Source organism: Haliotis rubra, unplaced genomic scaffold (assembly GCF_003918875.1).
Source record: "Haliotis rubra isolate DU_JTF1 unplaced genomic scaffold, ASM391887v1 Scf103, whole genome shotgun sequence".
Taxonomy (NCBI): domain Eukaryota; kingdom Metazoa; phylum Mollusca; class Gastropoda; order Lepetellida; family Haliotidae; genus Haliotis; species Haliotis rubra.
In genome coordinates this window covers 1,094,981-1,109,048 of record NW_025764926.1, presented here as the reverse complement: position 1 = coordinate 1,109,048, position 14,068 = coordinate 1,094,981, and the positions used below count along the sequence as shown (strand labels likewise).

Genomic DNA, 14,068 nt, shown 5'->3' with positions numbered 1-14,068 from the left:
AAACAATATAAGACTAGCATAGAGACATAACTGAAAAAAATCTTTATTCTGACTGAGGAAGAGCAAGAATTGACAAGAGAAGGCATCACTGCATGACATTAACACAAAAACAATTTGGTCTTCGTTTCAGATGTAAAACCTCCGTTCTGTCTAAACCACAAAATCTTGAGATCATTTTCACTTGTATCGATTCACTTATCACTTACATATGAGTATCAACAAAACTTGCAGCAGCCCTTACCAGCAAACTCCATGCCTCTCCTTCTAGGATAAATTAAACTATTTTGTGCTAAAAACTCTAAAACAAGAAAGACAAAGCTTGCAGATGGCCCTACATGTGTCCCCGGTATCCACCATTACAGGTGTTATCATGACCCGTGTATCTAAAACCATTGCAGGTATGTGATTTCTGAAATACATTTTCCTTTTCATGACTTGAAAAAAAGAACATGAAATATAATATATAGTTCTGGACAAGTGCTCTGATAAATCTGACAAAACAAAGATCAAACTGTTAGCCAAACTTTTAAATTACTTGGATATTAAGCAAACATAACGCAGTGAAACACAATTTATACGAGTTGCATGTATTCTGATTGAACTGTGTGAAAATTGTATTGAGGATTGTAAAGACTGTAAAATCATATAAAGTCTGATGAAAGTAGATCTAGAATAATCATGACATGCACAAATCTACTGACTAGTTCATGATCTGCAAGTAACAAGAAGAATGGCCTAACATGTTACTATCTGTTATATGTAGTGCATAGCATCTAACTCCAGTTTCTGCTTAATGTAATTATTGAGAGGTGTGTCAGAAGTGTATGGCTTATCAAAGGAAGATAACTCTTCACAGATTAATGAAGTATGATACATGAGAATATAAAATATCACATAAATGTATCAAACACTGAAATTAACATTATATTTACATCATAAATAACTCTAAAACAATGTGATTATCATAATCCCTCATGGAATCTTATAACCTTTAACATGTGTAAAAGCCAAAAATTTAACAATTTTGGAAGTAGAGTCCAGTGTTTACTGTTATATATCTACATACTACAGGTATTAAATAGTAAATGTGATAATATCACAATATGGAATTGACTGAATACAATAATTAAATAACATCTGAATTTACAATAATATATATATTACAAAAGGCCCCATTGTTTTCATCTTAAATTACTATTATAATCAACATGTTTTCTTCAAAACTATTGTCAAAGATACAATAACAGTTGTATTATTGGATCTGTATTTAAGCTTTCTGAGCAATTAAGTCAGTGTTGTAAACAATATGAGCAAATTTCGCTATCCAAATTAATATTGAGTTTGGTAAAATCCCTGACAAATGATGAATCTCATTAAGTCAAATCGTAGTGCTTCCTATTACTACAAAGCAGCACCAAGATCTGATTTTTAATGAGAATTTACAGTTTCAAACTTCCCTTGACAATGTGTTTACCTAATACCTGGTAAGAAACTGATCATTGTTCCATAGTACGATCATATATGGTAAATGCTATTTACTTAAAATTAACTGAAATATATTTTCAGAAAATATCCAATTACCATAATTTGAAAATAGATGCAAATATTGCCAGGAAACAAAAGTGATACTTTCATAAAGTTTGTCTACAGAGCAGAATAATTTCAATATAAATCCAATACGAGAAATAACATTCACAGCAGCATATCATACATTACATACTGTACCCAAATACAAATTATGACAATATCATGAATAACATATGTTACATCATGAATACAGTATTTCATTAATACACCACCACGACACTTAACTTGTATGCTACCATAAACAATGTACTTTGAATAATGTCTCAATCACTAGCACCAGGTGTTATTACAAATTCACTGACTTGCTTGCTTTAAACATTACTGTGCCTACAACTGACTCCACGGACGTATGTTCCACATACTCCGGAACATCTTCATAACAAACATATTTACAATGTCAATGACGAAGACAATGTTATGTACAGACACTTAGAAGAATGCCCATATTCATGTTTCCACCGTCCATGAGCAGAATATCTGAGGTACTTTTGTCAATGACGTCCATGACAAACATGTCCTTAAGAATCAGAAAACCAGTTTAATGCTGAAGTGACATTACCCATAACCAAAGTGCCAAAAAGAAAGAAACCAGTAACAATTAAATGCAATTTCTTGTAATAACTTTTGTAACATTGGTGATTTTATTGTATTCGGTTTTATAACAATTCAATTGGTTTGCATCAGTCCTTTAAAATCAAACTTTTGCCACAACCCCATTCTCTTCCCACAGAGGTTACTCCTGTCATATCTTCCTACGTGGGAAGATATGACAGGAGTAACCTCTGTGGGAAGAGAATGCTACAACCCATGCACAAGTGATTATGCGTGTACAGAGAAACAATTTTGCATCCAAAACAATGCAATATTTACCTACTCTGAGATTACACAACACATATGTCTTGCCACCTTAAAAAAGTACAAAAATAAACAATGTGCCATTATTTGTAGAATAAATTTAAAAGGAGAAGCATTTTGAATTAAAGAAGAAAAATGGACACAAATCCTAATTCCTGTCTCTTATAAATAATTAATAGCTATCCAACTACTGGTACACCCAACCACTGACCATAGTAAGTTAATACCACACTGGTGTGTTCTGATATACAACTTCAATACCTACAGAAAAAAGACATGTTGAAAATGACTAGGATAGCAATAAGCAACAATGTGTGTGCACTTTATTGAGTATATTGAAAATGACTATTTCCTTATCTATGAGAAATAACATTAAACTGAGTCAATGTCCCCATGTACTGGTACATAAGAAACAAGGCAGACGTTTGAATAAAGTTGAAGAGAGACAATCACCATAAATAAAATCTCACATTTTCACTGTTAGAATATTGTAGTTTCCACTGGATAAAGTTACCTGTCCACTTATATCTTGCTACAGTTGCATTTCTGATACTCATAAATAAAATAAAGAATTTATTTTTTTACATCACTTAACAAATAGAATGAAAGTAAAATGAAATTGATATCAAGTAATTAACAATGTATCAACAAGCACAAATATAAAATACTGATAAAAACCATGATGTTTTAAACATTCACAGTTCACCTGTGATAAGCAAGTAGGTATAAAATCTAAATAATGCTACAGCTAAGACTACAGAGACAAATGCTACAAAATACTTGTCAGTTAAGTATGAATAAATCTCAACCTCCATGTTCAGTTGTAACCAATTGCAAGATCCTCCAAAGATAAACCCAGGGACTACCCAAGGAAGCATGAAGCATTACCAAATGTAGTTACCAACAGGAAAGTTGACAAACTAATCTTAAAAAGACAGGCTTTTTGGAATAAATCAATTTGCACAATTTTATCTAAAATTTTATACTACTGAATTTAAAATTGAAGTCACTTGGGTCTTATCTTCAAAAGATCTTGACAATAAGTATCAGTCAAGACAATTCAGGCCTTCTCACAATGACAGTTGTACATTCTCACAAACCCTAAAGAACACATTAGAGTAGTCGGTCAGCAACCGTCTCTGAACAAATCCATACCCAATTCCAAGTTCCATAACTATCTGTTGCAGTGTGAAGCCAGCACACACTTGTCCTCCATCAAATGTCAGTGTGAGGCAGCCACTCACCAAACTGGTTATCTACTTAGCAATTATGACTGAAGTGAAGTACAAGAGAAAACACAATGGCAAAAAAGGGATGAGCTTGGTTCTAGGAGACTTGGAACATGATGATCCTGAAATTTATGGTCCTGGTGGCCAGGAGTTTGTTGCATTCAGTAGAGTCTGTGATAGGAAAGTGCTTCACTTCAGTCTCCGTGCTGTCGCTTGTGAACTCATGCTCATATATGGCTGGGTTAACCTTCATGTCACCATACGGTCCTTTCAAGGCCAAGAAGTGGAGACGCAAGGGGTTGCTGATGCGGCTCTTCAGAACGAGCTGGTACACAAGCTTGTGCTGACATGCCTGAGTTGGGTTTTTGTGGTCACTGTTGACATGAGCTTTGATTACCCACTGCTGGTTGAAAGCTGAAAAGCGGCTTGTCTCATAGAACAACTTGGTGATGAAGTCATCTGTTCTGTAGGGTTTCAACTGCAAGTCTGCATAAGAAAGATGATCCATATGATTAATAAAATACACATCGCATGTGTAAAACATTGCCATTGTTAAACTTTTTTTATAAAAGAATTTCAAAGAGTAATAATAGCTTGGGATCTGAACATTCTGACATCAAAACAGAATAAATTGTAAACAAACATGGATGAAAGACTGCTGACTGTCTATGCATGGTTATATTTAATGCATTGCACAGAACTGCTCTATTGATATTTACAAGATACCATTGCCATCTTTACAAGAGAGGTTTATATGATGGAGTGATTGAATTTGGTTTTAACTCTGCTTTGTATTCCAGTTATATCACACCATGTAAGCAGAAGTAAGCCCAAGCTTGTGCAGATCTGAGAGAAATAAGGCCAAATTGCTGCAGCTCTATGCCGTTCACAATTTCAGTGAAACCCAAGAGCATATGTATGGTAATAACACTAATATGTTGGAAGGAGGTCTTGCCACATGTTACAATGTCATAAATAATATACAAAACTCCTACCGTTGAAAGTGATCTTCTCCAGTGACAACAGTGAGAATATTGTACTGTAGAGCTGTTTTTCTTCCAGCTGTTTCAGGTCCAGGACTTTGAGCGCCTCGAGAACCTCACTCCCACTCTTCTTTGGATGGGCACACGATGTCTCATGCTCCCTCCCCTCATGGTAGGGACCTAGCCACGGGCACCCAATCTTGGCATATTTGCAAGCAGTGGGTCTGTGGAAGATAAGAACTGAAGATATACTACTAGTAAAAATATCCTGTAAAATTTGCGATGGTTACGGCCATGACCATACTTACAATTACTTGGACCTGGGTTGTCACTCAGAAAGCCTTGAACCTGAAAATGTCTCGCATAAAAATATCCAATACAGTTCTACTAATGTTTTCCTTTTCCTAAATTTGGCTTCAGACGCTGAAGAGACTGTAACTAAATTCTCTTACCTGAAAAAAACTGCCCTTGTTTAACATCATCTGAACTTATTGTGATACTATCTACTAACCAAACCATTTTGGGCTATTTTTCTTTTCTTCATCAGAAATCATCCATTGTGAATGACCAAATGAATCAAAACTTGTCAAATACTGCTCCTATCTAAGACAGAAATGGTAAAGGAACAAAATTGTCCAAAATGTCAGAACAGTGTATGGGCCAAAAACAAGACTCAGCATTCACTGGAATAGAGTTGAAAGGGCTTTGGAGCACTGGTATAGCACATATATTGATGTGTTCGAAACTGGGGTGGTGAACTCATAGCTTCCACTGCGTACTTTGATTTCACAACTGCAGTTGGTGAACATATGAATAGCCTCCACACAGTCTGATAACATCTCATACAAATTGTATTCAACAGTTCTACAATACATTTTATATAGGAATCATACATTCCAGGAAGTGAACATTTGTAAACAAAATTGATGGAGTACTCTTTGGAGTGCATTTTCATTTCTTTAACACTAATCATTTAGGTATATCCCCTCTATGTACGTTTCCATAGAAAAAAAATTTTACAAATCCAGAAGAGCAACCCATCGTAATAATTCAAACTGATTTTTGAATGCAAATATTCCAGATGCTCCACGTGGCTAACAATTTTGAATTTGGATAAAAAGAGAAGAAAATGAAGAAGAGAACAAAGAGATAAATCTGCACAAACACAATTATGCCATAATTGTACTGTAATTACCACAACATACATACTGAACAACCTGGGCATGCTACTGCAGCATGTTAAGAGACATAAAATACTTGCCGCCTCAACAGTTGAAGTACTGTTGCTCAACTCCAACAACCTAGGCGCGCTGCTAAATCTTCCGCTTATGAGACCATGGCTGAACAACTCCATTCCTGGTTAAATGACAGAAAATAGAAAACGTGTGGTTCTGGTTAAAACATGTTAACATAAACCTAACCAACAACGCAAGGAACTGTATGTGTGTCCCCCTCACACATGCAGTTGCTTGCTGGGCTAAGCTAAGGTGAACCTGTGGAGGGAAGGGCTGATTAGTTCTAGCCTAACCTAACGGTCAGGACGCTTACCCTACCTAAGCCCGCTTACCTTTCCGCACACAATTCCCTCTCATGATGATCAAGGATGTTACGAGGCAGCTTCTGGTTGCAGTACTGGCATTCTGTGGGAAGTTCTGATGCAGCTTTCTCAACAGCAAGATTTCTTGTGCAGAGATTCTTGGAGATTTCACATCGGCAGTTGGGGCAAGTTGCTGTTTCATCTTTAAGACGTGCATCAGCTAGGAGATGGTTGAAGCATCCTGCGCACATTAGATGTCCATTTGTGCACTGAAAGTAGAAACATTTTCAATAATTATTTAGCATGCATAGATGTGCAGGCTGATTTTATGTCATCCTTATTAATATTTGAATAAAGAAAAAAGAATTGGATATGTGAGGAATTAACATTCTACATCAGTCTGACTTGCACTGTTTCAGTTCATGTTTCATCTGGTTCCTTGTGAAATTATCTAAGCTTTAAAATATTGCATCGGCTATCACAAAAATAAAAACTAACTAACAAGTAGTACTGCAGTACCCTGTGAAATGAAAAATCATAGTGACTGGTAATTATTTTGTACCTGTGTATATATTCCTGTAACAGTATCTAATTACATTATGCAATTGTCCTTCAGGTCTGCCAGAATATCATAAACAGTCCGAACAAAAACAAAACTGTTGTCTCGTTTACAAATTTATCTCTGAGCAAATTATGTTGTGAATAACAAATATTTGCTCATACCAAATTCTGCATGTCATGTCTGTTTATCCGTAATACTCCATTGAGAATTAATGTTTATATTTAGTTTTATAATATGTGCAATATGAACCATTTTTATTGTTGTGAATGACAATAAACCTTTGAACTAAAAATGTTCCGATGACAATGCATAAATACCCATGACACATTCATTGCGCCCGTGGCCGTACCCAGCCCGACACACCCTAAACCTCCTAACTGCACAAGTTGGACAAGAAGGCAAAGGTCTCGAACTGGAGTGAAGATTTCGCACATCTACAGTTTTCATGCTGGTTTGATAGCGCAATTCACATGATGATTACCTTTTGTTAATATTAATGGATTTGGAAATGTGCCAGAATTATCATTGGCTAGCATCCCAAAATAGCACTGCTCAGATGACACGTCTGCATCACGTGATTCCCTGCACTTGGCAAAGGGCAGAGCGAACTTGGGTATTTCCTAATCGACAATTTCCAGATTCTATTGATCTAACAGCACAGTAAACTTGTAAATCGTCCTCCCTATTCAATTTCTGTAAAAATGCACTTAAACGAACTGTTATAAGAGTGAACTCCTTAAAAAGTGCGTTGTTTTTCTTCTGGTCAGCTGTGTGCATTTAGTAAACAAATTCTCAGCTGACAGATGCGAGACTCCGGAAATAACTTTGACCTTTACTCCCCACCCACCAAAGACTGTTTTTCGACATTACTCCAGTGACTTAACCTCAGTGACATTCAAAGTATGCTACAACCAGTTTAGCAAGCTGGTTACTTTTAAGGAGATGAACATTTTGACAAGCTGAGCCCATCCCCCCAAACTACCTGGTAGCAAGTCCTGGGCAGATCCAAACATACAGCACAGCACAGGATGCCGCTGAGACGATCTTCCAGCTTGTAACCTATAGATAAACAGTGGTCTGACAACTTTTGTTTCTTGACTTGTGGCTCAAAAGATGACATATTTTCTTTGTCTTCGTTTTCGTCGCGAAGAACTTGACGTGGAGCGTCTGCACTCTCGGCCATCTTGTTTGTTTGTAAATTTACCGTGACGTCAGAGCATGGAATAGCTGTTCCCATGACGTGATGGACAGCCAATAAAAGGGGTTCGCTGGGAGCATTAACCTGTCCCTCGACCAATCAAAAACCGCGCTTACCCCCGAAAGTATGTGTAATTAGTAGTCGTTTGTTTCCGTTGCTTAGACGGAGTTTCACGATGCGTGTCCGATGATTAATTTCAACTCCTGACCAATAAAATGCGAGTTGCCTTGGCAGGTCAGCCCAAATGGACGAATATGCCAAAATGATATCCATGACTGCGTGTTAGGAATGCAACTCTGCTTGCCCATACTTGTTTCCAAACCAGCTGATCCTTTTAGACTGGTTTTACATTACAAGCTCTGACCTGAATTCCGCGAACAAGAACCACTGAGGGATGAAATACACACAGCTGTTCGCTGGTTTGTTTTGATGATGCAATGTATAAGGTTAATGCACTATTCAGAAATGCTAACAAATAGTGGAGGTATTTGGACAAATTATATCTGCAATATTACATGGGGTATTGTCTAGCAATTATAAATTGAAACATAAACAAACAAAAATTAAAATGTACAAAATATGACAACATTCTGTCACTAAGATCTATGAACAAGGCACATATGAATCGTTATCAAGGGTTCCTGCTTTAATTCACGTACACGAAGGTAATTTTTCAAACTAATTCATATCGAGACCCTAAACCCCCATTCTTTCTCCTCCTTTATGAATTTATTCCATGCCATTCACAATCACAGGTGCCACGTTTGTTAATTGTGTGTTTACATGCAAGACGGGACAGGATAGCAACACATTAGCATAATCAACCTGCTTACCTTGTCATTAATTATTCATTTTACCAACGTCATTATACATATATTAGCCTTTATACACCTACACATTAACTACAACAGTGGTTCTACAACAACGGTTTCAACTACGTCCATTTCTTCAACTGACTGTTTTGTATATTTAATTAATCTACATCATTATTACTAGTATTTTAAATGTTCTTCACAATGCCCGAGCTTTCTTAATCAAAATGGGCGGTGGGGTATCCTAGTGTTTAAATCGTTGGCTCGTCGCGCCGAAGACCCGGGTTCGAATCCCCACATGGGTACAATGTGTGAAGCCCATTTCTGGTGTCCCCCGCCGTGATGTTGCTGGAATATTGCTAAAAGCGGCGTAAAACCAAACTCAGTCAGTCAGTCTTAACCATAATGTGTGAACTGGCATACTGTACTGTTGAAAATAGTGCTATCTGTCTTCGGACACCAGGCAAACAACACGGTATAAATACCTGGCAGATTAATTCTGTGAGAAACTAGGTCAGCCTCCGGCAGTGTTGTGATATGGACCCCACAAGACTAATTCTGCATGTTGATGTTCGAGATTTACTTTGCACATATACTAGCGGATATTTAATATCTTATAACTTCCACGGATGGGGAACTAACTTTTACTTTACATATATCATGAGGGATAAAATTGGACGTGTTAAGACGGGGGCAGTCTGTATGACCTCTTAAACTGAATACTACTGATAGCGGAGTAGATAAAGTAGCGAAACTTCCGAAACGGACTTATGGTAACGAATACGTCCAGTGTATTCATGATATAACAGTTGAGAATCAGTTAGGAAAAATGATAATTTATGTACAAAAAAATATATAAATAATAAACCCAAGGGGTGTAACGGATGTCCAATGGCTGATGTAGCAGAGAGGTGAAGAAGAAGGAAGAACTAGCCACATCCCTTGGAGACATCAACATGACATCGTCATCACGTCATATCCGTGAAGATCCGGGTTAGAATTGGTGTTCAGTAACCCAATGAAATCCAGTGAAATCACACTGTTACCACACCACACCGTTATACACTGCAAACTATTATGCGCTTAACCCAACTGCGTAGATCGATGCTCATGCTGTTGGTCACTGGATTGTCTCGTCCAGAGTATTACTGAGTGCGGCAAACCAACCAACCTATTGTATAATAGGTAGTAGTGTATAGCAATATGTAGTGTATAAAAGTGTAAACTGTTTGATATTTTGTGGTCTATAACAGCATACTTAGAGCTTAGATATAACATATCGTTTTGTAGACAGTAGTGCTTAGTTTATAATAGTGTTTTGTGTGTGCAATATTATTTAATGTGTAACACTCTGTATAGTGCATAACAGTGTTTATTGTATGATAGTTTTAGTGTATAACGATGTCATTGATGTAAACGATATGATTATTGTGTAATCGAGCGTAGTGTGTGGCGCATAATTTAGAATGTTGTGTTGCAGAACAATGTATAGTTTATATCAATATGTTTCTATAACTATGTGAAGTGTATAATATTGTTTAATTTTCACCCTGCGTAGTATGTGATAGTGTGTATTGTAGCATAATGTCTGATGTATTGTACTGTGTGGTGTATAATGGTGCAGAGTGTGTATAATAGTGTATAGTGTGCATTTGTGTGTAGTACATATAGTAGTATGTACTGGTAGTATTTGCTTTTAATAGTGCCTACCATGCACTATAGTATGCCTACATTATTTTTATTAAGACAGAAGGGCGGCGGGTGTCTTTTATATTTACTTGTTTATTGAAAATAAATAAATAAATAAATAAATAAATAAATAAATGGGTGCTGAGTGGGTGAATGAATGAATGAATGAATGAATGAATGAATGAATGATGAATGAATATGCAAATGCTCTACTCAGTGCAAACGTAAACATGTATATATGGATTACGACACTGTCATATTGGAGCGTTGGTGTGTGGGAACAACTACTGAACAAAGTCCACCGTTATCAGAAATAGTAACCTGATAGTTCCTACACCGTGTCAAGGTTCGTTATCTATAGTCCTGCCCAGTAAGCATACATACAGTGTTGGCATACCCCCTGGCTCCTTACCGTCAAGTGTTCTGAGATACCCATGTATCCATCCTACACCACAAGCTGTTTATCAGCGTAATATTATTATGTAACCACTTATAACTACTGCTGAAGACAGCTAAAGGAACACTTATCAGTTGAAACGTAATCGCTTTGTATGCACAAGAGCTTACAAAAGTCTGAAAGTTTCTTTTTAAAATGTGACGTGGCAAAATTACCGACTATACATTTATATTGCAGTAACTTCTTGGTGGTATGCTCAGGAATATTTCCCTTGGTATATGTTATCCGGGGTAAAAATGTAACACATGTTATATTTGGGATTACACTTTCTCAGTAAAGTACAGATTCTAGTACTTTTGTTGGGTTGAGTCCCATCCGGGATTTGAACCCACACCCTCCGAGTCAGGCACCTAATATAAATATTAATATTATATTATGTTATTTAACTTATTTCTATCACTCCACAATATCTCAGTTACGTGTACCTACGTTAATGGCAGCAGAGACCATATAATAGATCTATTATATGGTCTCTGATGGCAGTCGAAGGATACTAATGGTATGGTACACACTACTCTGTAATATTTAGTTTTCTGATTTTCTACGATACACAAACATGATCCTCATGTCAAATGAACATTTAAATATAATGACCTATCTGATTTTCCCTATCAAAAGTTGCAGGGGCGGATACAGCTTTTTGAGAAAGGGGTGCACACTATTGAGAAAAGGAGGGGTGCACACTTCATTTTCACCCGAGTTTCAATGGTCATATAACAAACTTTCAGCATAAAAGGGGGTGTGCGCACCCCTGCACCCCCCTCTGGATCCGCCTATGAGTTGAGTGGTATATTTTCAACAACAAAGTCTTTATCTGAGGAGACTTCAAGCACGAGTAGTGAGCTATCTCAAAATAATCAGATCTCAGTTCTCACCACCGCGAGAAGGATCGAGAGAGATATAACGTAGTTTATCGAACTGTTGGAAATTTTAAATAGTGAAATTCGTTGTATACTTCATACTGACGACTCCACACCGTCGTGGTGCACACGATACCTATAGTCTATAAGTATAAATACAACATTAGCACTGGTGCAGAATTACAACGGTCTATACCAGACATTGTGTCATAATGAGTATTGCGTCACTTTGCTTAACATGGCGGATGTAACACTGACTAACACAAGATAACAGTGTTATCATATCCCACGCTGCTTGACGGGATGTCGGATAACTGCCGGCAGTGTTATAACAGATATATACCTATTTTGTGATGTCTTGACTTGTCATATGCTACAGGCATGATAGATATTTCTGTTTCTGGATCTGCACGAGACTCTTTCTTCCTGTTAGTAGGCCTTCATAGGAACACCCCCGCACGTCTGAACAGTTATTGATGGGAGACACAGTCAATTGTTTCTAATTACATTCTCTTTCGTGTGTGGGAGTACGGCTCTGATTTGTGTCAGTGAATAGACGTGTGGGCCAGACTAGATAGAGTAAAGCAATATATCTGCCGTGGCAGAACGATCTAATGTGTGAATATAGCCTTGCTCCAAGGCTGAGTTGAATACTAAGCCAATGGATGTATAGTAATTCTATCCTTTAAAGAGGCAAATCTAGACAAGCGGACAGTCTAAGGACCCCATTCTGTTATTTATATTTAAAAAATAGAAATTATCATTTAAACTATTAATTATTATCTTAGACACTTGTGCAAGTCTATTCTGAATACTGAACAGTCAGGCAGTCAGGAGCAGATACTACGAGAGGAAGCAGTTCGTCTGGACATGCCGATGACACATCATTTTAATTGGTCAGGTCAGGCCAGGAATATACAATCTTAAGAGGTAGGCGACCTGGCGAATGTACCTTTTACGACTCCACACTACAATTATGTGTGCGTGTCCAACGAGGGATGATTGATCCAATCAGTTCATTCCTCCGGGGAATAAATGCTGTCAAAACAACGACTCGGGAAATGTGAAGACCTTTTGATACTACAAACACAAGTTGTTTTGTTGATGCAGACTGACAGACTGACGCCTAGTTTCTGAACACATGTAATCAGGATAGAAAGAAATAATTCATTTTAAATGGAAAAGGAGACCCAGCGAGATGGGAAATTTAGAACCTGAACCTGAGGAAATCTAAGGAAGTGAGTTTTATGGATGTCAACTTATCTATTATGAGGAACATAACGTTTCGGAGTACATGTATATCCGTACTCCTTCATCAGGTGAATGAATGATATGAGGCAGAGAACACATACATACATGTTACAACAACAAAAGTGATAAGACAACAAAGATGCAGGCTAAATAATGAAAGCCAACAGTTAACTGGCGGTGATGTGTGATTGGCAAAGGGCGAATGAGGAAATCTAGACATGCTTTATTTAGGGCTTTAGTATTGCAATATGGGCTGGACAGACGGGAAAATATAGTGGTTCAGTGACTGCGACACAGACTAAGTGATGTCGATATGAAATTGTGCTCCAAAACTGTTGGTTTGTATTTTTATTAGAAACATCCACGAAGTAACACAATGAAGCATTAAAGATGCTTCTCGTTTCGTGTTTGAGGAATCTACTCCAGACATCAATGTTAATACACGTTTGCGCGATGAAGCTGCGAAATTGAACTGAATTTGATTACCCTTAGACCACAAAGATTTACATAAGAGGTGAATGCATGCATGCATACTCACATGCACCCAGAATTAGGTCTCTTGTGGTGATGTAAGAGTTGTTTTAAATCTTGTCTTTAATGAGATAGAACACACCTTCGGGAAGAATTATCAGATCTGGTTTTCGTGTTTGTTAATAGGAATCCTAACTTGTTGATTACATCCGTAACTGAAAGTGTGATATACTGTGTTCTGCACAAAAAAAAAATCATTCAAGGTGAAGAGATTGTCACATGCAGTGCTTATATTGGTAGCTTTGATGTATCCCTTGCATATCTTGTGATGATCAGAAAGTTGCTCTTGTGAAAGGAACCAGACTAAGCGAACTGATAATCGTTATTAAAACGAACACATCGAAAGGTTGGTTGACTTGCACGTTTTCCGCTTCCTGGTTTCGACATGAATGTCTGCGTATGGCATTTAATACAATGATACTTCCCCAACAAACACCTTTTCAAGATATATATATATACACCTTTTCAAGATATATATATATATATATATATATATATATATATATATATATATATA

The 14,068-nt window shown here is 37.1% G+C and overlaps 1 protein-coding gene and 1 long non-coding RNA gene across 2 annotated transcripts; both read right to left on the bottom strand.

Moving 5' to 3' along the window:
- Positions 1-19: 19 nt before the first annotated feature.
- LOC124272161 (cysteine and histidine-rich protein 1-like) lies at positions 20-7,948 on the bottom strand. Its single transcript, XM_046707303.1, has 4 exons — positions 7,736-7,948; positions 6,222-6,460; positions 4,667-4,878; positions 20-4,157 (listed from the first exon to the last, which is right to left on the bottom strand). The coding sequence occupies exons 1-4, from the start codon at positions 7,934-7,936 to the stop codon at positions 3,769-3,771; spliced, it is 1,041 nt and encodes a 346-aa protein (XP_046563259.1). The 5' UTR covers positions 7,937-7,948; the 3' UTR covers positions 20-3,768.
- On the bottom strand, positions 20-12,592 carry LOC124272172. The gene is made up of 2 exons (XR_006897273.1): positions 12,562-12,592; positions 20-667 (listed from the first exon to the last, which is right to left on the bottom strand). It is a non-coding gene; the product is annotated as an uncharacterized LOC124272172 (long non-coding RNA).
- Positions 12,593-14,068: the final 1,476 nt, after the last annotated feature.

Coding starts and splice junctions, on each gene's coding strand:
- LOC124272161 (XM_046707303.1), bottom strand. CDS start 7,936: ATGGCCGAGAGTGCAGACGCTCCACGTCAAGTTCTTCGCGACGAAAAC. Junction 4,879..6,221: donor AGGGAATTGTGTGCGGAAAG/GTAAGCGGGCTT, acceptor TATCTTCCACAG/ACCCACTGCTTGCAAATATG. Junction 4,158..4,666: donor GGAGAAGATCACTTTCAACG/GTAGGAGTTTTG, acceptor TTTCTTATGCAG/ACTTGCAGTTGAAACCCTAC.